The sequence below is a fragment of the Oncorhynchus keta genome, chromosome 30 (assembly GCF_023373465.1).
Source record: "Oncorhynchus keta strain PuntledgeMale-10-30-2019 chromosome 30, Oket_V2, whole genome shotgun sequence".
In the NCBI taxonomy this organism is placed as follows: domain Eukaryota; kingdom Metazoa; phylum Chordata; class Actinopteri; order Salmoniformes; family Salmonidae; genus Oncorhynchus; species Oncorhynchus keta.
The window spans coordinates 57,631,188-57,654,852 of record NC_068450.1 but is presented as its reverse complement, the minus strand read 5'-3'; the positions used below and the strand labels follow the sequence as shown (position 1 = coordinate 57,654,852).

The 23,665-nt window shown below is 44.3% G+C and overlaps 2 protein-coding genes across 4 annotated transcripts in view; one reads left to right on the top strand and one right to left on the bottom strand.

Moving 5' to 3' along the window:
• Positions 1–6,370: 6,370 nt before the first annotated feature.
• LOC118363802 (male-specific lethal 3 homolog) lies at positions 6,371–15,925 on the bottom strand. 2 transcript variants are annotated; one of them, XM_035745034.2, is made up of 12 exons: positions 15,673–15,925; positions 14,888–14,970; positions 14,325–14,420; positions 14,124–14,221; positions 13,924–14,024; positions 13,656–13,778; positions 13,211–13,371; positions 12,781–12,939; positions 12,196–12,509; positions 11,683–11,892; positions 11,269–11,353; positions 6,371–7,369 (listed from the first exon to the last, which is right to left on the bottom strand). In XM_035745034.2, exons 1-12 carry the CDS (start codon positions 15,769–15,771, stop codon positions 7,270–7,272), a joined length of 1,629 nt encoding a protein of 542 aa, XP_035600927.1. In that variant the 5' UTR covers positions 15,772–15,925; the 3' UTR covers positions 6,371–7,269. The 2 variants fall into 2 exon arrangements, with proteins under 2 accessions (XP_035600927.1, XP_035600928.1); XM_035745035.2 differs by having other exon boundaries at positions 13,656–13,775.
• A 2,674-nt stretch (positions 15,926–18,599) lies between these two features.
• The window catches only part of LOC118363172 (rho GTPase-activating protein 6-like), an 85,931-nt gene continuing 80,865 nt past the window's right edge, over positions 18,600–23,665 (top strand). The window contains exon 1 of one of the 2 annotated variants that reach the window (XM_052488636.1): positions 18,600–19,524. In XM_052488636.1, the coding sequence (XP_052344596.1) occupies positions 18,973–19,524 (552 nt within the window). In that variant the 5' untranslated portion in view covers positions 18,600–18,972. The remainder of the gene's footprint in view (positions 19,525–23,665) is intronic. The other variant, XM_052488635.1, reaches the window with a different exon arrangement.

Here is a 23,665-nt window from a genome sequence, read left to right as displayed (position 1 = left end):
ACACATCAGTTGTCTGTGACCACGTGAAAAAACCTTTCCAAGTCAAACCTTCATATCATGACCGCTAATCGCTACACACAGCCTACATTGTTGACACTTTATGTCAACTAGAACTAACGAGCTAGTAAACCCACTACACTCATGCAGTACAGTGGACAGTGGGCCCCGGTAGGAAAACAAATTATATGACTTGGAAGAGTTCCAGTGTTGGATAGCCATAGCCAGCTAGCTAACATAACATCCCTCTCTGTTTGAGCCGGGTGTTTGAGTATGCTAAACTAGCTAGCTGCATTTGCTAGCTAAGTGAACTTTTTTTTTTAAATACAGCCAAATATAGCTAGCTATTTCTCTCTCTCTGTTGCTTCTCCTTAATTTTGGAAGAAATGAATTAGTTAACTGTTCAACTATTGTCTTTCTCTCTCTTTGAGTCAACTACTCACCACGTTTGATGCACAGCAAGCTAGCGGTAACTTATCTTAGCTTTCAGTTCTAGATTCATTCTCTGATCCTTTGATTGGGTGGACAACATGCTGCAAGAGCTCTGATAGGTTGGAGGACGTCCTCCGGAAGTAGTCATAATTACTGTGCAAGTCTATGGAAGGGGGTGAGAACCATGAGCCTCCTAGATTTGGTATTAAAGTCAATGTACCCTAAATTTTATCAGCATATCGATTGCGCAACCAGGGGTGGTAAAACCTTGGATCATTGTTACTCTAACTTCCGCGACGCATATAAGGCCCTGCCCCGCCCCCCTTTAGGAAAAGCTGACCACGACTCCATTTTGCTGATCCCTGCCTACAGGCAGAAGCTAAAACAAGAGGCTCCCACGCTGAGGTCTGTCCAACGCTGGTCAGACCAAGCTGACTCCACACTTCAAGACTGCTTCCATCACGTGGACTGGGACATGTTTCGTATTGTGTCAGATGGAAATATTGACGAATACGCTGATTCGGTGTGCGAGTTCATTAGAACGTGCGTCGAAGATGTCGTTCCCATAGCAACGACAAAAACATTCCCAAACCAGAAACCGTGGATTGATGGCAGCATTCGCGTGAAACTGAAAGCGCGAACCACTGCTTTTAATCAGGGCAAGGTGTCTGGTAACATGTCCGAATATAAACAATGCAGCTATTCCCTCCGCAAGGCTATTAAACAAGCTAAGCGTCAGTACAGAGACAAAGTAGAATTTCAATTCAATGGCTCAGACACAAGAGGCATGTGGCAGGGTCTACAGTCAATCACGGACTACAAGAAAAAACCCAGCCCAGTCACGGACCAGGATGTCTTGCTCCCAGGCAGACTAAATAACTTTTTTGCCCGCTTTGAGGACAATACAGTGCCACTGACACGGCCTGCAACGAAAACATGCGGTTTCTCCTTCACTGCAGCCAAGGTGAGTAAGACATTTAAACGTGTTAACCCTCGCAAGGCTGCAGGCCCAGACGGCATCCCCAGCCGCGCCCTCAGAGCATGCGCAGACCAGCTGGCCGGTGTGTTTACGGACATGTTCAATCAATCCCTATACCAGTCTGCTGACACCCTAGACCCACTCCAATTTGCTTACCGCCCAAATAGGTCCACAGACGATGCAATCTCAACCACACTGCACACTGCCCTAACCCACCTGGACAAGAGGAATACCTATGTGAGAATGCTGTTCATCGACTACAGCTCGGCATTCAACACCATAGTACCCTCCAAGCTCGTCATCAAGCTCGAGACCCTGGGTCTCGACCCCGCCCTGTGCAACTGGGTACTGGACTTCCTGACGGGCCGCCCCCAGGTGGTGAGGGTAGGCAACAACATCTCCTCCGCGCTGATCCTCAACACGGGGGCCCCACAAGGGTGCGTTCTGAGCCCTCTCCTGTACTCCCTGTTCACCCACAACTGCGTGGCCACGCACGCCTCCAACTCAATCATCAGGTTTGTGGACGACACAACAGTGGTAGGCTTGATTACCAACAACGACGAGACGGCCTACAGGGAGGAGGTGAGGGCCCTCGGAGTGTGGTGTCAGGAAAATAACCTCGCACTCAACGTCAACGTCAACAAAACTAAGGAGATGATTGTGGACTTCAGGAAACAGCAGAGGGAACACCCCCCTATCCACATCGATGGAACAGTAGTGGAGAGGGTAGCAAGTTTTAAGTTCCTCGGCATACACATCACAGACAAACTGAATTGGTCCACCCACACTGACAGCGTCGTGAAGAAGGCGCAGCAGCGCCTCTTCAACCTCAGGAGGCTGAAGAAATTCGGCTTGTCACCAAAAGCACAAACTTCTACAGATGCACAATCGAGAGCATCCTGGCGGGCTGTATCCCCACCTGGTACGGCAACTGCTCCGCCCTCAACCGTAAGGCTCTCCAGAGGGTAGTGAGGTCTGCACAACGCATCACCGGGGGCAAACTACCTGCCCTCCAGGACACCTACACCACCCGATGTTACAGGAAGGCCATAAAGATCATCAAGGACATCAACCACCCGAACCACTGCCTGTTCACCCCGCTATCATCCAGAAGGCGAGGTCAGTACAGGTGCATCAAAGCTGGGGCCGAGAGACTGAAAAACAGCTTCTATCTCAAGGCCATCAGACTGTTAAACAGCCACCACTAACATTGAGTGGCTGCTGCCAACACACTGTCATTGACACTGACCCAACTCCAGCCACTTTAATAATGGGAATTGATGGGAAATTATGTAAATATATCACTAGCCACTTTAAACAATGCTACCTTATATAATGTTACTTACCCTACATTATTCATCTCATATGCATACGTATATACTGTACTCTACATCATCGACTGCATCCTTATGTAATACATGTATCACTAGCCACTTTAACTATGCCACTTTGTTTACTTTGTCTACATACTCATCTCATATGTATATACTGTACTCTATATCATCTACTGCATCCTTATGTAATACATGTATCACTAGCCACTTTAACTATGCCACTTTGTTTACTTTGTCTACATACTCATCTCATATGTATATACTGTACTCGATACCATCTACTGTATGCTGCTCTGTACCATCACTCATTCATATATCCTTATGTACATATTCCTTATCCCCTTACACTGTGTATAAGACAGTAGTTTTGGAATTGTTAGTTAGATTACTTGTTGGTTATCACTGCATTGTCGGAACTAGAAGCACAAGCATTTCGCTACACTCGCATTAACATCTGCTAACCATGTGTATGTGACAAATAAAATTTGATTTAATTTGAGGAGGACAGAAGCTAGCTGTCCTCTGGCTACACCATGGTGCCACACTAGAGTGCTGCTGTGTTTTAATAAATTATTTGGTGACATAAATATATTTAATATAGTTTATCTAAAAAGTATAACTTTTTTCGATGTTTCACTATTTTTATTAAATTTACTGAGGAGGATCCCCCCCAGTAAGTGTCTTTGCGGGGGGTGTAGTGTTTAGAGCCCATCTGAGATTTAGAAAGTGACACCCTGGGAGAAGTTAGCGGAGCCAGAAAAATCGAGTCAGGGACTTGGTTACGAGTAGCAACAATAGCAGACAATCTGAGGACAAAACGTTCACAACAATAGTTTGAGATTCAAACGGTTTGATGGTTTGGTGGATAACTTTGATAGTTATTTAGGTCCAAACTATTTCTGACGTTACAACATTAGGAATTTAAACCAATACTTGCTGTACAGTACAACCCTAATGACCTTCAACACTCAATTTCTACTCCTAAATATTAGCATTGCTTGGAACCAGCATCTACTGAGAAAACAGCCCGAGGAAAGTAGGGTTGTTCTCACTCTCTGTCATTAGAGAAGAAACCAAACCTCAAGTGCTAGCTAGAGGCTACTCACTCTGCAGGCTGCTGGGTAATGGCTGTCTCCTGCCACCCGACATCCATCACTGACACGTCAACACTGGGGTTAGTGTCCATCTTCTCTATTTTCTCCGCCTGCGCTCATCACCACCCTTCATGATGCCCAGACAGCCACACTGGAGACTGATGGTGAGATGAAGGGATGAGACTAAGAGAGAGAAGAAACTAACAAAAGAGGTGAGGAGTTGTGTGAGATGAGTGTTGCTATCTTCTTCAGGTGATATCACACACACGGCTCTCCAGCCAATTGAATCAGTTGGTAAGTGGATATCGAGAGGGTGGAACAGAAATCGATTTATTGCGGCTGAGAGACGGAGATTCTTGAACACAAAGCTCTATCCTGGCCATATGATACCACCGAAGCAGGGTGTTGATCTCGGATTCCAGGTAGAAGTGGTTGATTACAGGACTCCATTCTATCCAAAAAGCATTAGCGCTTACCGCTAGACCCACTTAGCCTCTGTAATGGTAGCAATGATAACCTCCCTAGGGCTGAGGGTGCAAAGAGCATAGTTTTGCTATGGAAACCCTCCTAGTGTATTGAGTAGAAAGCTTCAGCACTGCACCGACTGTAGCCAAAGTAATAACACGTGATAGTCTGCCACATGGCAATCGTGAATGGAAACAAACTAGTGTGTGTCTGACTCAAAATGTGGACAATATACCTGTCCCTGTTTTCATTGGTGAGTGTCAAATGTGTACGTGACAAGTATTGGGATGAAAAAAAAGCAGTGTATTTTCAAACTGAAATCTGATATGAAAACTATGTAGGGGGAATAATACATCAACAGATATCACTGGAGGACAGCCAGCAAACTTGTGACATTTTGAGTTGTAAGTATGACTCCCCCGAGGACTGAACCCCTAACCTTCCATTTTCTGGGCAGACACTAACCACAAGGCAACAGCGTTGGTTAGGCCTACATACTGTATCCTATCATTGCAATCCATCACATTTGCCAGTGATTCCAGAACCTTGGTGTAGTTATCTGGTTGTTCTGAAGAGGATCAGGGCTGGGCTAGCCGGTGGCGAGATGAGGCTCTAGTCATTCCCTCTGACCTAGAGATGTTGACCACATGATAGGACTGTAATCACAAGTCAAAGGCCACCTTAAGCATTTTCCCTCTGAAAAACCCCCAAACACTCCATCAAGTCCTCAATCTCTGGGCCTCGCTGCCAGTTAGTCCTTTTGAATCATTCTTCCCCTTTAATCAGGGAGACCAGGTGGGTGCAATTAATTATCAGGCAAAACAGAAAACCAGTAGTCCAGACCTTGTAGGGTCAGAGTTGAATACCCCTGATTTAGAGGCAATGTGATAGCTTGAGGGAGGGGTTTCAGTCAGAGCAACCAGAACCACTGGAGTTGTTCAGAGGCAAAAATATTCTGTACGTCGATCGCAACACTGGCCTTTACACTCAAGAACCCATATTCAGAGGCAGTGTGTGTGTTGGTCAATGTTAAGAGGGTTTCTACAGCAGGCAGCTACAGCAGAAGCGGACAGAGGGGAGGCATTGTTTACGGCAGGGTTCCCTAACTGGTGCGCGGGTGACTTTGGCCCTGCGGGTGATTTTATTTGGCCCCTCACTTTAAAACTTTTTTTTTAAATTGTTGGACACAAGACTAAAACACCAGCAAATCAGCTTAGTGATTTTATTTCAAATCTGTTCCAACGTATTCCCACGCATAACAGACATACCGTATATGTGATTGTATACAAATGAAAAGGGGTGAAATTTCGTTTTAGACAAATATTAGATCTGTTTTGTGCTTCTTGAGGTCAATTTGCAGTCTACAAATTCTTGGAAATTATGTTCCGTCCCTGTCCATCTAAAATAAAAAATACAAAACTTGGCCTGCCGCTGAACCTAGTTGATGATCCCTGGTCTACGGGTACTGTGTGTTGGCAGGAACTCTGGCACCTCAAAATCAATGGAGCAGCACCAAAATCCAGTGACTGACCGACAAGGCACAACCCAAAACGCTGTGTGCTCATCAAAGGAGGCTGAAGTCATCCTCTGAAGAACACTACCTTCGGTCCAGGCTCCCTCCTCTGGTTGCCCTTCTCAAATCTCTGATATCACACCTCTGAGACCAAAGGCCCCGTTCAAACTCAAACCGTAGCAGATTCACCATGAGGATAAACCCAACGATCTTCCCTTGTAATTTTCTGTAGTTTAGAACAACCTTTATATAGTGTCAAGAATGTCTCTTTAAGGAAAAGGGACTCAACTTGAAGGAGAGAAGAACAGCAGAGAATAGGACCAGGATCAAACGCATGGCGCGTTATAGCACAGCGATCTACACAGCCGACAATTCACCTTTTAAAAGGCAACAACATTCGCAGAGATTACATGCACGGTAAACATTGTGCAGTTCGGCTCAATTGTAAACCACCTGTTTATATTGTGCTGCCATATAACATGCCTTGCATTGAATCCCGGCCTAGGTCTTTATGAATCAACAGAACAGCAATATTCATAAACCACATGCAAAAAAACATTGCTCAAACTTTTATTTCAGATAATACTAATAGAAAACAGACTGAAAGTTGATATTTTCACATTTCCACCTCCGCAGTGTGTTCCTGTTCGAGTCTACAAGTTAACAGTGTAATAAAACAAACAGAATAAGGCATTTATACATCAACTTGACCTTCTTCAAACATTGAGGGTAATGCCATGACAAATATAAATATGAACACACAGTGCCCATAACATCACAGCCCCTCTAAGCAAGAGGAACACAGATAGTAGACATTACTAGAGGAATGACATTCTACAAGCATTTAGAAATTGCTTAAATCGACAACACACACTGAAGCGTGGCTTGGGGCAGCAAGCATGGCGAACCGAGGAGAAGCCAAACAGTCTCCAATAGCCACACGTAAAGCAAACGTATCAAATAGCCCTTCTCTCGATGTATGCTTGTCTAGGCGGACGGAGAGAGAAGGATCAGAAGCCGGCGCTGCTAGAGAAAGAGATGGCCAAACGTGGTCCTTGAGCGCAGAGCGAGAGAAAGCAAGACAAAGTCAGCATTGTGGGAAAGACCCAAGCAGGGGGTTAGGGTCTACAGCCTAGGATAACAAGTAGCCGTCCATGCTTTGGGTAATCATTGCATCCAGGGGGGTCTGTTCCTAAGGCCAGACTGCCAGGTTGGGGGCTGGGGAGCGTGAGGTACTGGGCCGATCAGAAGCCAAGACCCTTGCTTTATTTATTTACGAAAGGCCGGGCAAAACCACATCGCCGCATGGGTTGGATTTAGGAGGGCAAGGGGTGAACATAGAGAGGGATAATGGCGCAGTCTCAGAGAGGATGTGAAAGGGATGGTTTGGGAATCAGCTTGGAGCTCCCCTCCCAGCAGTGCAGTTCAGGGCGAGGCAGGGTGAGATAAACGGGGTCAGGGAACAGCCCGCGGGTGCTTCATGCAGTATTGGGCCTCCGATGACGACACATACGCCGACTCCGGAAAAAAGTCCTCGTGGAACTCAGCCAAAAACCTGCCGAGCAAAGAGAGAGAGATGGAGGGACAGAGAGAGAAGATAGATATAACACCATAACAGGGTCTAATTCACCACACTGAGTAGAAGTCTGAAGTTAAGGCTAGTTAACACAGCATGGCCATCAACAGACAGCTAATGCATTTGAAACAAAGACCACTGTGGGAAATGCATCACTCCCCCGACTCCTGTGGATGTCACGGACCAGACTAGTTACTCAGCACTCCCAATCCTGGCATCTTCCTTCCAACAGGGGGCTTGTTAACACCCCTACCACACTCCAGGCCTGCAGTCAGTCAGTGCTTTTAGTAACTTGCCTTAAATAACCCAATTCGCCAGAGTTGGAGAGGGAAAATCTCCCTGTCTAATCAGTAGGGAAAATAATCCAGAATGTTCTTAGTAACCGCTGCTCAGCCAAATCCTCTAAATCTTGCCATCTCATCTGCAAACAAATTATCCTCATCAGAGGGCGAAATTAAGAGGCGCTTTAACCGGCGACAAATGATTATGGTCGTTGTGGCGCACCGAACTAGTCAGTACAGACCACGGGACCGTGGCTACAGATATATTTCATTATTTATTGGTCGTCCTATCTATTAGTCAGTGAATATGTAGAGCAAAGGCTGTAAACTTGAACCACATTTCTCTGCAGATGTTAGATATGGACATTTTCATGGGAGTGCAGCTGCGCGGACACAGGCATCCTCGTTCTCATACACATTAGGCACTCCCTCGCTCTCCCTCCCCAGTGGTGGAAAAGTACCCAATTCTCATACTTGAGTAAAAGGAAAGATACCTTAATAGAAAATGACTCAAAAACAATACTACTTTAGTAAAAGTATGAAAGTATTTGGGTTTTAAATATACTTTAGTAGCAAAAGTAAAAGCATAAATAATTTTAAAATTCCTTATATTGAACAAACCTGATGGCACAATTGCCATTTAAAAAATATATATTTATGGAGAACCAGGGGCACAATCCAACACTCAGACACAATTGACAAATTAAGTACTTGTGTTTAGTGATTGCGCCAGATCGGAGGCAGTAGGGATGACCAGGGATCTTCTCTTTATATGTGTGTGAATTGGACCATTTTCCTGTCCTGCTAAGCATTCAAAATGAAATGAGGACTTTTGGGTGTCAGGGAAAAAGTAGAGTAAAAAGTACATTATTTTCCTTTGAAATGTTGCGAAGTAAAAGTTGTAAAAAACATAAATGGTAAAGTACAGATACCCCCCAAAATACTTAAGTAGTACTTTAAAGTATTTTTACACCACTGTTCCTCCCTCTATCACAGAAACACACCAGACGATTCACGATTCTTCCAGAGATCCGTCCGTGTGCCCAATCCCGGCATGCACTTCTCCACTTTGCTGACAGTCAACATCCAGTAAGGTTTTTTTTCCTTCCCGTCTCTCACTAGTCTGAAGAGACCTCCTTTCTAAAGATGCTACTTTTCAATCCGTAGCAGACTAAAATAAATGGGTGTGAACAGCTGAAGTTAAATCCCATCGTAGGCAGGCATCAATATATTGCTTAAAGCATCCAACATTATTTCTCCTGTATTTTCAGACAAGTAACCAGGTATCTATCCAATTAGTGACAGATTTTCATGAGAATATTCCAAAATCTACACAAAGCCAATGTGCATTTTCCCACCAGCAGTGTGTTTCCACCAAATTGACTTGTCGCGGATAAAAACCAATACACAAAAAATGAATCACATTTTCAACCTTGTCAATAGTTTTATGACAAAAACTGTTGCGTTAAATAGCAAATATGCCTAGTCTGGTCTTGGCACGTGTGGTTTAGGCAACAACTTGCCGATAGTGCTGGTAGGCTAGTCTACATGAGAATAATATTTTTATTTGTCAAATGGCAGTCAAGCATCGATCATGTCACCAGAGTAATACATTTGATATTTATTGGAAAGGTGCATCAAGATCATATCGTACATTTTCACCACCCTGTGAAGTTCATCACAGCTTAATAAACCGCATGGTTTCCCCAGTCGTATTGGGAGGACCCCACACCATGTCATCGCGTGACTCCCAAGTTTACTTCGAGATTATAGTTATTATATCAATATTTCTGCATAAAGGCCTTTCCACCTCCATTTCTCACATAATTAATTTTACTGACACAAAAAGATCCCACCATATATAATGAAAAATTCATAAAATTATACAGAAACTTCCTGTTTCCATCACAGCTGTCACAATTATTTCTAAATGGAATGACATCACTTGCATAAAACACTGTGGATGGAAACGTGGTTATTGTCAATAAAAACATGACACTAGTGGAAGAAGCCCCTAATAGACTATTGAGACCTACCCAGCTGCGAGAAGGAGTCATATGTCCCTCTGTGTGCAACAGCGCAGAGCGGTGGCTGGAGGGGAAACTGCAGGCGTTTCATTAATAAAAGGAGAGAGAATAAATCCCCTAGGTTTGGGGACAGCTGAAGATCGCTGGGCAGGATTTAAAGATTAGAATCGCAGGCTTGTGTAACGCCCACTCAACTCCCTTCACTTTAATGTAGTCCGACAGTCTCACACACACAGACAGATGCAGGTGCACACACACACAGCAAATCAATCCCTCTGCATAAATAACATCTCAAGCCATCGTCGACTGATCACATCCTGTTAGACGATATTATGGCTACATTAACCGTGGCAGGCATGCAGGGTGAACCAGCTTACAGGTCAGTGAGCACTTTTTCCACTCAGTGAGCTGCATGAATCACACAGAGAGTTGCTACCTAATAGCATTACACCACAGTTAACTGCCCCGGTGTATGCGCTACACTTCAGGTGACGGGGCTAACACTGGATAGGCGGAGAGGATTGTGTGCGCGTGTCAGCAGATCAATGCAAACTGCACTCCCATTGCTCCCAACAGGGGCCCCCATTCCTTTCTAAGATATACAAAAAGCCCCCTGGGGGAAAAACCCATCTCTCTATTCTCCGGCTGCGCTGTCCAACTATTTTTTTTTATAGGCTAATGTTCATGTTACAGCAGAGGCCCGTCAAGCTGCTGCAGTGTCCAAACATTTCTGCATGCTAAGCTAACGTTAGTACGTCAGAGGCCCATCAAGTGGAAACCACTCACCAGGCTAGCCAAGTGAGCACGTCCAAAGAAATGCTGACGTGGGCAGTATCGCGTTGCAGTGACCAAAGGAAGTCTATCATGGAACTGTCGTCGGCACGGCAACTAAATGGCAGCCTGTCCCTTCCTGCAAGGCGGCCGGCCCAATTATACACCAGGCAGTGATTGACTGGGGGATAACGGGCTTCGCCCAGTCAGTGTCACTGATCCTGGAGACTGGTTTCTTGTGCATCTTCGGTTCCAATGTACGTTAATTTGGCTTGAGGGGTAATTAAAGGAATAAGGCCTGAGGAGGTGTGGTATATGGCCAATATACCACAGTTAAGGGCTGTTCTTGAGCATGACGCAACGTGGAGTGCCTGATTACAGACCTTAGCTATGGTATACTGACCATATACCACAAACACGGAGGTGCCTTATTGCTATTATAAACTGGTTAGCAACATAATTAGAACAGTAAAGAGTAATTTGTCATACCCGTGGTATACCACAGCTTTCGGCCAATCAGTATTCAGAGCTCAAACCACCCAGTTTAGAAAATGTGATTTATGACCTTTATTTAACCAGGAAGGTTAATGAGAAGACATTTCCTTCTTAAATAACCACCTGACATTGGCTTTACGGCAGCACAAGGAAACGTTCCAGGCCTAGATTGTATGAGCTATGGCAGCCAAAATAAGAGATTATTGTAGCCCTGGTTCTAGCCTAGTTATGGTGCGTGGCTGATCACTAAAAGAAGAATGAAAGTAAAGAAAACATGATTATTCTATAATAAGATGGGAGGTACCTGAGGAAGAGCTCCAGGTGTTTGACCAGGGCCCTTAGGTTCTTCTCTGGGATTTGCATCTTCCCTAGGATCTCTGGCAGCTTCACTGTATGAGGGGAAGAAACCAGATTGAAAGAGAACGAGTGACTGGAGGCTATATTGAACTAAACAACAATCCCTGTTTCCCCCACACACACACACACACACACACACACACACACACACACACACACACACACACACACACACACACACACACACACACACACACACACACACACACACACACACACACACACACACACACACACACACACACACACACACACGAATACACACTCTAACATACACACGAACACACACACACATTGTAATGTTATGGTATTGTGGGATTTATGGTATTGAGAGAGAGAAAGGGTTTAGGAGGACACCTACCGAAGAGGCGTAGGAGGTGCTGTGAGCCGTACAGGTAGGAGGGTGGGGGAGGCTGGTCACTCTGGGGATAGTTATCAGGGGTCAGCTTCCAGCTCAGGACCTCGTTGAGCTCATTGTTCCGTCGGCTCTCCAGGCCGGAGAAGACGCCACTGCCCTCCTTACTGGGCGTCTGGGGCAAAGGAGAGGACGAGCCACTGTGGACAGGCGTTTCTGGGAAGGGGACAGGGGGGCAGACGGCAGTCAATCAACTGATAGTGTGGGTGGAGGACAACATTGGCATGGACACTTAAGAAACAACAGACATTTACTGTGTGCTGTAGGACTGAGAAGCTGTGCGTAGACTATTCCATGTGTTTGGGAGAGTACTATAATGTATGGCAACAGGGAAGAGTGCCATCTAGCGGATGGATATGGTCATTACAAAAACAGAGGCAACGAGTAACATTGCATAAAGTAAAGCACTACACGATCAACTGTTTATTCTGTGATTTAGTGTGTCCTCTTGCCACTCACTCTTCTCCAGATTGAGGAAGAACTTGGGCAGCTGGGCAGGCGTGTCAAGGCGGCGTTTGGGCTGGGGTGAGGTCGTAGCGCTGCCGCTGCCCCCCTCGCCCGCCATCCGCTCGCCCCCCGAGGTGTGGCGTGTGGAGCGTCGCAGGGACTGGGGGGCGTCGGGGTCGGCTGCGGAGGCACAGCGCCGGCGTTTGGGTGTGGTGGTGGGGTTTGCCGTGGTGGTGGAGGCCTCGCTCAGGGCTGGTTGGCTGTCCGTGGACTGGGGGGTGGAGGGGTTGTGGCCCGAGGGGCTGGGGGTGCGCTCACGCAAGGTCCTGGGACAGGAAGGGAGGGTGGAGATGATCAAAGAAAGACCCGTTTGGTAATGACATCCAACATCACAAAAATCAAAGAAAGGTACAATAATTTGTCACTGGAATTTTCATCTTAGGTCAGCTATACAAACTGAACAAATGGCCTAATGTACTTAGCGTCTTCCAACAGTAAAACGTTTTCAACTTCATTTTGTTTCTTCTTCCGACCTGAAAATGACCCGATGTTAATTATTCAAGAGGATTGCATACATAGCCTGATGGTCGGTCTTACTTGCTGGAGCTGGCTGTGTTGTCCCGGATAGGCAGGAAAAACTTGGAGGAGCTGACTTTCTTGAACTGAGCGTGCTCGTTGGGGTACAGGAGGATCATGGGAAGGGTGAAGTCAAAGGTGATTCTCAGGCCGTCCACCATCTCCTTGCAAAGCTCCTCACTGAAACAAAATGGTGACTTCTAGCTACTATCAAAGATCATTTCATCCACGATGACCATGTTTTAGAGCATCGAATCTGTGCTGCATTTATTGGTAATATTGTAACTGACATACTTGATCTACAAATAACACTGAGTAGTTATTTATGATGCAAGGTGATTTGTAGATCAGTCAGTTGGCAGGTGCCTGCAATGTAAAAAAAAAAAAAAAAATTGTGTAGCCTATGAGAGGCAAAAAGGCTAATGGGAAATGTTGTACTTTGGGGACTCACTTCTTCTCTGGAGGAACATAGTGAAGACTGAGGCTGGTCTGGGCGGTGCTCTGGTGACTTCTGTACCTCTCATTGGCAGAGAAGGCTGCGTTGAAGGCAAAGTGCTTCACATATGATTCCAAGATGTTCAATATGTTCATCTGGGACGGAAGCTTCACCAACTGGGGAGAAAAAGAACAGGGCCCTTCATGATCACAGCTCATTGGCAGGTAGATGTTGAACTGTCAAAAGTTAAGGGTTGCCTTCAGTTGGGTACATGGAGGCAAAAGAAATTGCAACAGAAAATGACAAATCTGTGTTCCTATTGGACTAGTTCAGTTAGTACCTCCCCGTTTTTATACGTTTTGTCCCTACTGAACATGACCAATATCTCGGGATTTGGAGGATTAGGAATAGGTATACGGAACTACAATAAAGCGGGTGTTATCTTTGTTTAATGACACACCTTCTTCCTCTTGTTGATGTAGTAGCAGTCATCCTCCAGTTTCTTCTTGAGAACCTCAGGGATGTCTATGTTGATGGTCTTGTCCTCACTCTCCATCTTAGCGTGAGCTTCCTGCTCTTCCTGCTGGAGATAGATAGGCAAACATTCAGATCCATCCAGCCATTTGGTTAAAATGTGTATTTCAGACAATGTCAATAGAACAACCGAGTCGATAGGTTATGTATTAAGAAAACATATGTCTGTAGTACTCTATAACTCAAAACACTACCATTTTGTCCAAATCTTCAGAAGAGTCGCTCTCCTCGCTTTTCAAAGATTCCGGATCCTCGGAATCGTCCTCGTCACTGTTGTCTGAAGAAGTAATCAAACCTGAAAGATACCCCCACCAAAAAGCACATGTCATTTTAGCTTGAAAGCCATTTCCAATGAAAATGAAAAACCATTCCGATAAACTACAGTCAAACTCACATGCGTCATCACTCTCTTCCTTCTCTTCAGGAAGTGTCTTCAGAGATGACTCAACACCGGGTAGACGACGACGTCTCTTCCCCCATCCCTTTCTCCTCCTGTGGGTTGAAGTGGACATAGTTCGACAGGACACTTGCACCAAAATATGCAGTCACGCCTACTGCTTACTTTTCCGATGTTCTCCAATGGAGACAAACTTACATGCGAGCCACAGCTTTACGAGCCAGTTTACGTTGTAATTTGCGATTTTCGTCAGTTTCCCTGAGCACATGGTCTTCCGCTGCCAATCGATCCCAACTGTAGCATAAAGCAACAGATGATGAGTACCGCCCCTTCCAATTCAAGCTGCATGCAGTCGGCATGAGAGTTTTGTCTAAGTGATATCAAGGACAAAGCTCCACTGAAGGTTTCTTTCCACACTCAATGATTTCCACCATATAGACAGCTAAAACCATAGACAACTACGTACAGTTTAAGGGATTGTTGAATAAAAGTTACCACTATGTTTAGCCAACCTTACAAGGTTTCGACCAGTAGCTTGCAAAGTAAATATTATCAGCTAACAGTCTTGGAAAATGAGCCCTTTTGCTGCTCGACATACAGAGCCCACAAAGGATGGGGAAATTAACCTAAACCACTCATAGAAACAGGGAATGACCCTCCCATCCGCCCCCCAGGAACACAGCGAGAACCCTCCTAACTGTCCCACCCAGTAATCCCTTCTTCAAGCCCACCACCTCAGACTGTCTAGTGTATGAGTTTACCTTCTGTTCCAACCATTGAAGTGAATCAGGTATTCTGGGACTCGCTTTCCACGTTCATCTTTGCCAATTACAACATCGACGACCTAAAACATACAATTCCAGAAATTAACGTTAGCGGTAGCCGACAAAACTCAAGTTATCGTGTAACAGACAGCAGGAAAATGTATCACCACATCTGGACAGCTAGCTAACAGTACGCATTAGTTAGCTAACTTCACATTACTAATTGGCGCTAGCTAATGTTATGTAAACAACGGGTTGGCTGATTGTAATTTGTTGCCCTGGCCTTGCACTGAGGCTAGCTAACGTTAACTCATTATATGTTAATTCACCGTTGGTGTTTAACGTGAACGCTAGCTAGTTTAACGTTACTTCCAACGTTAGCGGACAGTTGTTATGACAATTAACGTTAGCTACTTAGTTGGCTAAATGTAGCAGCTACGAGCTAGCTAAGAAAATATATCCGAGCTAACTTGGCTACCTACAGTATGTGCAGAGATTAGCAACAAATAACACGGCTGCAGCCATTATTGATGGCCTCCTTTTTGCCATAAACCAACCAGTTAGCCTAATAACAAACGTTAGCCTTTTAGCAGCTAGCTAGCATGACAACCTCGGTCGGGCCTTCTGTGGTCTATCCGGATATATTAAATAAACATAATGTCGAACTTAGCTACAGTATTGGATAAAGCCATAAAAACTGGCAATCAAAATGTTTGGGAATTGCATGCGGTATCAGTCTCGTGACCGCAAACAAACTCTTGGCTAAACAACAAGCCATTTACCTTTGCATCATAGAGTACTTTAGCTTTCGTAGGGTCAGGTTCGAAACAGAGGACTTTTTCTCCTTTGTGGAATTTAAATTTCATTCCCCGGGAGTTCATTTGTTCGTCATAGCGAGCAGGAGAGGAGGCATCTGGACCCCCCGCTCCTTAACCCTTTCCCTGCCGGGCTGTATCCAAAGGGGTCTTTGAAAAAAAATATGGAGATGGCGCTAGGACACAACTCATCAAACGAATCCGTAATAGGGAATTTCTAGTTTGTTCCTTCGTGGACGCCGTAGAAATAAACAGTACATAAATGTACCTGCAGAGGGCGGCCGTTATTCAGATTTGATCTTACTAATATTTCTGTTTGCCAGGGTGCTGAGGTGACAAGTAGCCCTCCCTCCCTATAATAAATCAAAAGTTTAGTGTGTGCAAATGAATTAAGTAGGTAAGGCAAAAAATAGGCCAATAGTAATGACAATTTAGCAATTTATACTGGAGTGATATATGCGCAGATGAGGATGTGCAGGTAGAAATACTGGTGTGCAAAAGGAGCAGAAAAACAAAAACAATTATGGGGGTCATTATTTTAATGAGACTCATTATTTTCTAAATTTGGAGACTGAACTAGCACCATTTCAGATTTCAGATGAGAAAACAGAGAGCGAGAGAGTGTGAGAGAGAGAGAGACTGAAGGAAATCCCTCTTTGTATAGCCTAGCTGCATTTGTGTGTATGATGCCTTGTATGCTCAACCTCTTATCAGTGCCAGTGTGTGCTTTTTTCCATTCTGACTGAAAACATCAGGCTATCTCTGCTGTCACATCTGTCACCGCACCGACGTGTGCCACGAAGAAGACCTGCATTCACTGTGCAATTCTAATGAGTGACACATTTAGCTCAGTCAAGTCACAAGGTCAGGATTGTATGTCATAGCCTACTTAATTAGCCTAACACACTACATATGTTTACCGGTGGCCAGAGTAGGTTACTGATTAAGTAGGCTACCTATTTCTTGCCTTATGGCTAGACAAGTGACTTCTCCAATTATAATGAATCAGAGCAGAACAGTTTCTTTGTTAAAAATCTTTACTTTACAGCCAATTGGACTGCTATTATCTATAAACACATTTTTTTTAAAGTGTTTTTTAAATTATATTTGGTTTCTTGTGGCTGGTGCCCACTAAAGTATATTAGAAACCATTCTACTTGGTCCCTTCCCAGCGCCCCTCTCATCCTAATTTAACCCCTGCAGGCTGTTTTAGCCCCATTTCTCTATGAATTAAATATGTGGTTTTATTAATCACACAGACTAATGGTTGGTATCTACGTAACCAGAATAAATAGACGTATCCAATGTTACATTGATGTTTGAAAGGGGTTAGAAGTCCAAAACGTGCCTGCGTTACGGTGGGACTCATTGGGTTAACTCACATGCACATGTGACGAGGATGATTTCTACCTCTGGTACACACCAACCATACACTGTGTCTGGTTTTACAACCACTGCAGCCGGGAGGTAGAGCAGCAATAGATTGCTTCTCTCTGACTCCTTCTCACCAATCTCTATTCCTCTACTGCACTTTCACCTTTATTTAACTAGGCAAGTCAGTTAAGACTATATTCTTATTTACAATGACTGCCTACCCCGGCCAAACCCTAACCCAGACGACGCGGTGCCAGTTGTGCACCGCCCTATGGACTCGAACCAGGGTCTGTAGTGACACCTCTAGGACTGAGATGCAGTGCCTTAGACCGCTGCGCCACTCGGGACCCCAAAATAATGAGAAGGGATGAATAATTGCCTTGCTTGTGTGTATGTGTGTGTGTGTATGTGTGTGTGTCTGCCTTTCTGTGTACGTACATGCATACCTTCATTCATGTGTATGTGTGCATGCCTGTGTACCTGCGTGTATGTGTGTGTGAAGGTATGGGGAAAATGCTGCATCATGGGAGACTGGAGGAGGGGGTTGCCCTGATAAAGCTGCTTATGAAGCTACACTGCATGACACTGATAACAGCTCAGTCAGATTTGACCAGCCTAAAAACAGACGGGGGGAACGGATGAGATAAAGAGAGAGAGAGATCCACAAAGAATTTGAAAACGCTGGGGCTCCTCCCTTTTGTACTTTAACTATTTGCACATCGCTACAACACTGTATATAGACAAAATATGACATTTGAAATGTCTTTATTATTTTGGAACTTCTGTGAGTGTAATGTTTACTGTTAATTTTGATTGTTAATTTCACTTTTGTTTATTATCTATTTCGCTTGCTTTGGCAATGATAACATATGTTTCCAATGCCAATGAAGCCCATTGAATTGAGAGAGAGAGAAAGAGAGAGAGAGAGAGAGAGAGAGAGAGAGAGAGAGAGAGAGAGTGAAAGCGGAGAGAATTATAGAAAGAGGAAGCCATGACCCTATAACCCTGAGATTCTCAAAAGACACCATCGAAATGTCCATTTACAATGGAAACACTAAGAGAGTTGGGATGGAAGGAAGCGCCAAATCTGAGCTCCTTCTGGCCAAACGTGCTGCACAGCAGCTAACCCATATATAGCAACATTGCGGTGCCTGACAGTCTTTCTCACGACTTCTGAGAAACTTGTGGTGCGAAAATGCAGAGAGAAAGATAATCAGACCATGATATTTATTTTGTGCGAGTAAGACACAAGTGTGCCCCAATGTAATGCAACAAAATGTGAATAATAGTAAAATAGGCTAGACTATAGGATTAATCCTAATTTATGGATTATGGTTTTAGGTCGATGAATAATCTTTATGCCTTGTCCTCAATCGGCCAGCTTTAGTTGTGCTTTATTTCAACAAAGTGAAAGTTAGGCTATGCAGCTATAGGCCTATGCATCACATAGGCCCAACATATGTAGGCTATACAATTAATGTATGGTACAAACTTGAAAGATGCAGGTAAAGACCCGGGGAAGACACTTGTATGCACTGGTTTTGCTCATTGGAGCAACATGAGAGCGCAGTCTTAACAGCCACAGGAGCGCATTGGACGGATTAGAGGAGCGGCCGCGAGGGTCATCAGTTGCGAAACATCTCTCATCCTGCCGTCCGCTCTGAGTACAGTTTGGGAATGAGCTGAGCTGCATGCACAATAACACCGCACAGAGAATTGGATACATTTGCGCGCTGTCTGTCTCTCGCTTTATCTGAAGCAAAGGCATTCTGGCGATGACATCATAAAAACACGTGGACCAAGGGTTTACTGTCAGAGTATATTGATGGGACTTATCTCGTGTTTTGTTTCTTTATGGCGCTCAAACTAAACTTCTGAGAAAAGTTTTTTTTAATGCTGCTGCGTTTGTGCAGAGGGGAGATAGAGATGTCATCTGGACAAGGAATATTGAACGTCTTCTCCTGCTCCACTCCAGCCTCCAAAGCAATCCCCAAAAGGAAGTTGCGACAAACTCGGAGCCTGGACCCTGATATTATAAGGAAATGTGGCACAGAGACAGATGGAACCCGTGGGGACCGCTTGGGTTTACCGGGTTTGCGCGTTGAGGATGCAGGTGCGTTTTCATCCTCGCCAAGCTCCCCTGAGCACCAGGTTGCGTTGAAATCAGATCCCCGTTCCAGAAATCTCAGGGTGAAACAACCCCTTTCGTCTTTATCTGGCCCCTCCACACCCTTGGACATCTCCCCGACATCAAACTTTCCCTTTGACTATGACGTGACTGTGAGGGGCACAAAGCGGAATACCGCGTGGGATTTACCGTTTCTGGTGAGGAGCCCCAGCGTCACTCCAACTGGGAGCACGAACACATTATTCTCACCGCGGAGATGGCTTCAGAAGAAGCAGCAACAGTCCAGTTCTCACGCCTATATCGTTTGGAAGTCGGAGGTAAATATGACGACGCGTGCACTCCACGCAATAAAAAAAATACGTCTTCATGGTATTTAAGAGGAATGATATAATGACAACCTACTTTTGTTTTTGAAGATTTACAGTGCCTTCAGAAAGTATTTACACCCCTTGACTTTTTCCCAAATTTAGTTGTTACAGACTGTATTTAAAATAGATTAAACTTAGATTTGGTGTGCATTGGTGTGTTTGGACCCCAGGAAGAGCAGCAGCTAATGGGGATCCCTAATAAATACAAAATACAAATACAGAATAAAAAATATTACAAAACATGTATCCTGGTTGCAATAAGGCACTAAAATAAAACTGAAATGCAATGTGTATGTTTGGGGCAAAGAGTACCACTCTTCAAATTTTCGGCAAGGACTAGGGAGTTTTTTAGGATAGAAATAAACGGAATAGACACTGGGAGATACATTTTCCTTTCATCAGGACAATAACCTAAAACACAAGGCCAAGTGGCTTAGTTACAGTTTTGACATAAATCGACATAAACATCTCCGCAAGACTTATAAATGGCTGTCTAGCAATGATCAACAATCAACTTGATAGAGCTTGAAGAATTAAAACAAATGATCAATTTTCAAATATTATACAACCCAGGTGGGCAAAGCTCTTAGACTTACCCAGAAAAAAAATCACAGATGTAATCGCTGCCAAAGGTGATTCTAACATGCATTGACTCAAGGGTGTGAATAATTATGTAAATTAGATAGATTATTAAATGTCTAAATACATGTTTTCACTTTGTCATCATGGTGTTATTGTGTGTAGTTGGGTAGAAAAAGAAGAAGATTGAATCCATTTTGAATTCAGGCTGTACCACAACAAAACGTGTAACAATTTAAGGGGTAGGAAGACTTTCTGAAGGCACTGTATAACAGACCGGAGTTTTTACGTGTTTTTATTTCCCTTTCTTGTCTTTTAATAATTAGAGATTGTTCGTTTAATATTTTTTTACAGTTAATAAAGGAGCGAGTACCTGCAATATTAGGCCTTCCAAATTAAGTGTACATGTAACAGGGTCTGCAGAGTGTGTGCAGCAGTCAGACCCATAATGAAATCCTTACAAAAACATACTTGGGACTTATTTTTAGCAGCGGCTTCATTGGCTGCATATTTGGCAGCTGTCCACATGCTGTCCACATGCTCCAGTCTAGTTGAAAAGTATAATGATGTTTTTCCCCCCATCTCTTGTGGACTCCCTTGCTATCCGGGATCCTTGGGACGCTCATACCTAAAGTTTACATTTAAAATGGTTAAGGTAAGGGCTAAAGTTAGGGTTAGGTAAGGGAGAACGATTTAGGGACGACGGCTCATTATAATGACTGGAATTGCATCAAAAACATGGAAACCATGTGGAAACCATGTGGAAACCATGTGTTTGATGTGTTTGATACCATTCCACCGTTTCCGCTTCAGCCATTACAATGAGCCCATCCTCCCCAATTAAGGTTCCACCAAACTCCTGCGGTTATGGTTAAGGTTAGGGTTGGGCTCTCCAGCCCTCTTCCTGGAGAGCTACCATCCTGTAGGTTTTCACTCCAACTCTAATATATCGCACCTGATTCTAATAATTAGCTGGTTGGTAAGCTGAATCAGTTACAACTGGTTTTGGAGCGAAAACCTACAGGACGATAGCTCTCCAGGAACAGGGTTGGAGAGTGCTAGGGTAAATGTAGGGGTTAAGGTTAGGGTTACTGTTGGGACATCCCAAGGATCCCGTTTAGCGTTAACCCGGGAATTAAGCTCATGTAGCGATGCTTTGGCAGCACGTGACGACGAGTTTTGATGGCACTGAGCTGGTTCTCAAGAGTGTGAACTGAACTGTCACGGGTTCAAAGACAGACACATGAAAAAAATGAGCTATCTCACGATTTGCGGACCCCTCCCCATTATGTTGTTGTTCCCCAAACAGGGCAATGAATGTGACATAGACCTATGATTCAGGAAACTCAGTCAATGTGAATGGTGGGAATTTCCAACAAGCCTGAATGTGATTGAATGTAATGTAATTGTATGGAATATATATTTAAATCCATTAAACCGAGGCAACAGAAATGATTCCTTTTTGTGCTGACAGTTAAACTATGGTGACTTCGATGCTCTAGGATGCAGGAGTAGAGGTAGTATCTTACCTGTGACTGGTATTATCCCTTCGAGCTACACTACACAAGTAAGTGGACACCTGCCTGTCGAAAACCTTATTCCAAATCATGGGCCTTAATATGGAGTTGGTCACCGCTTTGCTGCTATAACAGCCTCCACTCTTCTGGGAAGGCTTTCCACTAGATGTTGGAACATTGCTGCAGGTACCTGCTTCCATTCAGCCATAAGAGCATTAGTGAGGTCGGGAACTGATTTTGGGCGATTAGGCCTGGCTCGCATTTGGCGTTCCAATTAATCCCAAAGGTGTTTGATGGGGTTGAGGTCAGGGCTCTTTGCAGGCCATTCAAGTTCTTCCACACCGATCTAGACAAATCATTTCTGTATGGATTTCACTTTGTGCATGGGGGAATTGTCATGCTGGAAAAGGAAAGGGCCTTCCCCAAACTGGAAGGCCCTTTCACTGTATGCTGTAGCGTTAATATTTCCCTTCACTGGAACTAAGGGACCTAACCCAAACCACGAAAAACAGCCCCAGACCATTATTCTTCCTCCAACAAACTTTACAGTTGGCACAATGCAATCGGGCAGGTATCTTTCTCCTGGCATCCGCCAAACCTAGGTTTGTCCGTCGGACTTCCAGATGGTGACGCGTGATTCACCACTCCAGAGAATGCGTTTCCGCTGCTCCTGAGTCCAATGGTGGCGGTCAGCACTTGGTGGTCCTGTTCTGCTTGTGTGACATACCACTTCGCGGCTGAGCCGTAGCTTCTCCGAGACATTTCCACTTCACAATAACAGCAACTTACAGTGCACCGGGGCAGCTCTAGCAGGGCAGAAATTTGTCGGAACGGTGGCATCTTATGACGGTGCCAAGTTGTTTAAAATACTCACTCCCAAATCCAGCGTTTCAGGTTTACTGGGTTTGTCAGGCATATGGCAACGGAAAGGACAGGTAGTTCATCATTACCAGAGGTTCTAAACTAGTTGACATCAACAGGATATGATGTACCATATAAATTATTGTGGGTCTCTGATTCATTTAGTGTGTGGAAAAGTTTGTTTGATTTGCTATCTAATATCTCTAGAAGACTCCTTTGAAGTCTACAATCAATCGTCTACCTGGGTGTAATTGGGTGTTGCCTCCCTGGGTGTGTAATTTCCCATCCCGAATTCAACCAATCAATCAATAAATCAATCAAATGAATTTATCAAAGCCTTTTTACATCAGCAGATGTCACAAAGTGCTTATACAGAAACCCAGCCTAAAACCAAAAGGGCACCTATTGAGAGTACAGGGAACATTAATTGCAAACTGAAAGTGGCAAAGGTGGTTTGGGATTTATGGTTTTTGGATCACTCCAATCATATTATACACTAACAAGGTCGTAACTCTGTTTTTGGATATCCTACCACTGCATACATTATGTATCATTGAGATAAAGCAGGGTTGCTTCTTCATCTCCACATTATTCAGATACGGTAGTGGTATCCCACTAGTCTATTCCTACAGACACTGGCAAGCACAACTCGTGGATTCATGTTGTCGTGTTTTCCGTTCTTTCCAACATGCTGTTGTCACATCATATTTAGTTTTGTAGCTTGCTTATCTTGTCATAAATTGCCATTTGACAGCCTATCTTTGGATTCGCTTCGTGGGTGTTGGGTGTTGATTAGTGGGTGTTGATTCTGCATGGATTCTGTGTCAGAGAGGCCTAATGAAATCACAAGATACCGAATGGAACATTTCGACCAACCCCTCAGCTAAGAGATTCAGAGTAAAGTAATTCTTATCTTCCGATGTGATCCACGAACAGGAAGTGAAACCAGTGTGTTGACGTTTGTGAGGAACTAGGTTTACATTCGGGAACTATTTTTGGACATCAATTGTATTAATGGTTTAAGAGTGACCGAGTGGAAAGAAGAAAAAGAGGGAAGAGGAGGAGAAAAGCAGTAGCTAGGGCGTCTTAGTTTATCTTATTGAGTCCATCGACTAAAGACGCCCGCTTGGAGC

Bases quoted from the DNA above. Each gene is read 5' to 3' on its own strand.
- LOC118363802 (XM_035745034.2), bottom strand. From the start codon at position 15,771: ATGAACTCCCGGGGAATGAAATTTAAATTCCACAAAGGAGAAAAAGTC. The intron at 14,222-14,324 runs GTAAGTTTGTCT...TTCAACCCACAG, and splicing joins CGTAAAGCTGTGGCTCGCAT to GAGGAGAAAGGGATGGGGGA. The intron at 7,370-11,268 runs GTACCTCCCATC...TTTGCTCGGCAG, and splicing joins CACCTGGAGCTCTTCCTCAG to GTTTTTGGCTGAGTTCCACG.